The 1,760-nt window shown below is 49.8% G+C and overlaps 2 protein-coding genes across 2 annotated transcripts in view; both read right to left on the bottom strand.

Annotated features, from left to right (window-relative positions):
* Window positions 1-38: 38 nt before the first annotated feature.
* Window positions 39-521, bottom strand: H257_16145 (hypothetical protein; the record flags this gene model as incomplete). Its single annotated transcript, XM_009844493.1, has 1 exon — window positions 39-521. A coding segment is annotated over one exon (483 nt), but the record flags the coding sequence as incomplete, so codon positions are not given.
* Window positions 522-1,492: 971 nt separating this feature from the next.
* H257_16146 (hypothetical protein) overlaps window positions 1,493-1,760 on the bottom strand; it is a gene marked incomplete at its 3' end in the record, with an annotated part of 716 nt that continues 448 nt past the window's right edge. Inside the window, exon 2 of the mRNA XM_009844494.1 lies at window positions 1,493-1,740. Within this exon, the coding sequence (XP_009842796.1) occupies window positions 1,493-1,740 (248 nt within the window). The remainder of the gene's footprint in view (window positions 1,741-1,760) is intronic.

The following is a 1,760-nucleotide window of genomic DNA, read 5'->3' on the forward strand; positions in this document are numbered from 1 at the left end:
GTGGGCGTGTTAGCATCAGGCGCTGCGGTGTAGGCGACGGGGGACACGGACGATAACGTCAGCGGCTTGCCGTCCACCTCGACCGTCTTGGACAGCTCCACACACTTCAACTCGGGCGTGCCATCGTCCACCCCCGTCACGGTCGCAGTGAAGCCCTTCTTTCCTCCCAACAACCGCGCGTTTTCCGCGTAGTTCTTGGCCAATGCGGAGCCGGCTGCACCCAACTGGTACTTGACCGTGTACAGCTTGGAGCCGTTCTCGGGAGGCGCCAGCAACGTGTACAACGAGTCCACACACGGCTTGAGGTCCACGAGGCAGTGAATCGAGTGCACTTCGGGGCCCTCGAGTGTCTTTACGGTCGGGTTGTCCATAAGCTTCCCCAAATCGATGCAGTAGTTGTCCATGACGAACCCCGTCGCGGTGACGTTTTTGCCCTGGGCAGAACAGGCTTGGGCTGACGTGCCAGATGTCACGGACAGCACCACAAGGAACGACGCGAGGAGGAAGCTGGAAGGTTGCATTGTTGTCGAATTGAATAATGAGAGTTTGGGAGCTGGTTCTTTCGGAAGGATGCATGAGGACACTGGACGTCGTCCTGAGTGATGAGACATACTACAATAGTAACGTTATGCTGATGGAACAATCTGCTTTTTCTTCAATAGACTCCCCATAATAAAATACTACTACGTAGTACTAGTAATACGTAAACGTATAGTATTACAGTAGACCTGGTATGTATCCTTCCGCCGAGTTCCAAGTTCGGCGTTGGAATTCAATCAAAGTGTTGAATGAAGTTATGTTCAGTTGTGAAATGAAATATTTCGAAATATTTATATAACATTATTGAAATCGTTGGATGAAGTCGGCGCGGCCGCATGATCTGAAAGCAAAAGCAACCCATAGGCTCTGTGACAATGGCAGTTTCGGCATGTATTGTACCTGTGCATGTACCGCCGTAGTGACTGGAAGATGAAGTAACGTTATAAGGGAGTCTCAATATATTAGAATGGTGCATAGTTTTTTTTACATTGAATTGACAAAACTGGACGGATTAGATATATATAGACCAATCAAACCAGGGCGAATGTGGGAGTCTATTGTCGCATAATTATGTGAAGATTTTTCTCTTTTGATTGGTACAAATTTCACACATATCCAATGATTGGTCATAAAACCGCTATGTGGCAAACATCAAACGTGTCAGTGATTTGGGACGGAGTGCTACTGTACTTACTTTCTTCCAGAGCAGTACTTACTGTACATGTTCTACCGGTAGTACTGTGCTAGTTAGTATATGGTGAAAATTTAACACTCGCAGCATGTATTAGGCCCTGGTCGGGGAATAGCCCAGAACGAAAACTGATACCAATATCCGGAGTATTTATCCGGCCTCAAATCACCAGTCAATGTTCTGTCCGGGGAACAAATTCCACTATCAGTTATCCTGTGGACAGCAACAATGGAAAGTGGTGCCAGTGACATTGGTCACGACCTATGTGGTGATGGTGACGTTGGCAGTGCCGTTGGTGGCTGTCCCTCTGGCTGTGGCTGTGGCGGCACCTGCGTTGGTCGTGGCGTTGGTGGTGGTCCGTGCGTTGGTTGTGGCGTTAATGGTGGTCCGTGCGTTTGTTGTGGCGTTGGTGGTGGCCCCTGCGTTGGTTGTGGCGTTGGTGGTGGTCCGTGCGTTGGTTGTGGCGTTGGTGGTGGTCCGTGCGTTGGTTGTGGCGTTGGTGGTGGTCCCTGCGTTGGTTGTGGCATTG

Source organism: Aphanomyces astaci (genome assembly GCF_000520075.1).
Source record: "Aphanomyces astaci strain APO3 unplaced genomic scaffold supercont1.81, whole genome shotgun sequence".
Classification (NCBI taxonomy): Eukaryota; Oomycota; class Saprolegniomycetes; order Saprolegniales; family Verrucalvaceae; genus Aphanomyces; species Aphanomyces astaci.